This window comes from Penaeus monodon, chromosome 23 (assembly GCF_015228065.2).
Source record: "Penaeus monodon isolate SGIC_2016 chromosome 23, NSTDA_Pmon_1, whole genome shotgun sequence".
NCBI lineage: Eukaryota > Metazoa > Arthropoda > Malacostraca > Decapoda > Penaeidae > Penaeus > Penaeus monodon.
In genome coordinates, this window is record NC_051408.1 from 41,701,837 (window position 1) to 41,702,115 (window position 279).

The 279-nt window shown below is 53.4% G+C and overlaps 1 protein-coding gene across 1 annotated transcript in view; it reads right to left on the reverse strand.

Moving 5' to 3' along the window:
• LOC119588089 (alpha-catulin-like) overlaps nt 1-279 on the reverse strand; it is a gene marked incomplete at both ends in the record, with an annotated part of 86,154 nt that overhangs the window by 13,450 nt on the left and 72,425 nt on the right. Inside the window, 1 exon segment of the mRNA XM_037936798.1 lies at nt 143-270. Coding sequence (XP_037792726.1) covers nt 143-270 — 128 coding nt within the window.

The window sequence follows — 279 nt, forward strand, 5'->3', positions numbered from 1 at the left end:
AAGATCATGACAGCATGAGCATCGAATCCAAAAGAAAAAAGAAGTGTAATTGCAGGCTGTTGCAAGAGGTTGCAATCTTGCAGACTTGCAGGCTTGCGGTAGGGAGGGAAGAGAGGGCGACGGCCGTGCAAGCTGGACCTACCCCCGGGCGCGGCAGAGACATGTACACCTGCTTCTCTGGCGGCTTGCTCTCGGCAGCTATCTGGTCGCCAATGTCCTTGGTCAAACTCTTCACGTCTCCCACCAAATTGAGCCACATGTCAGCAAACACTGATGCAT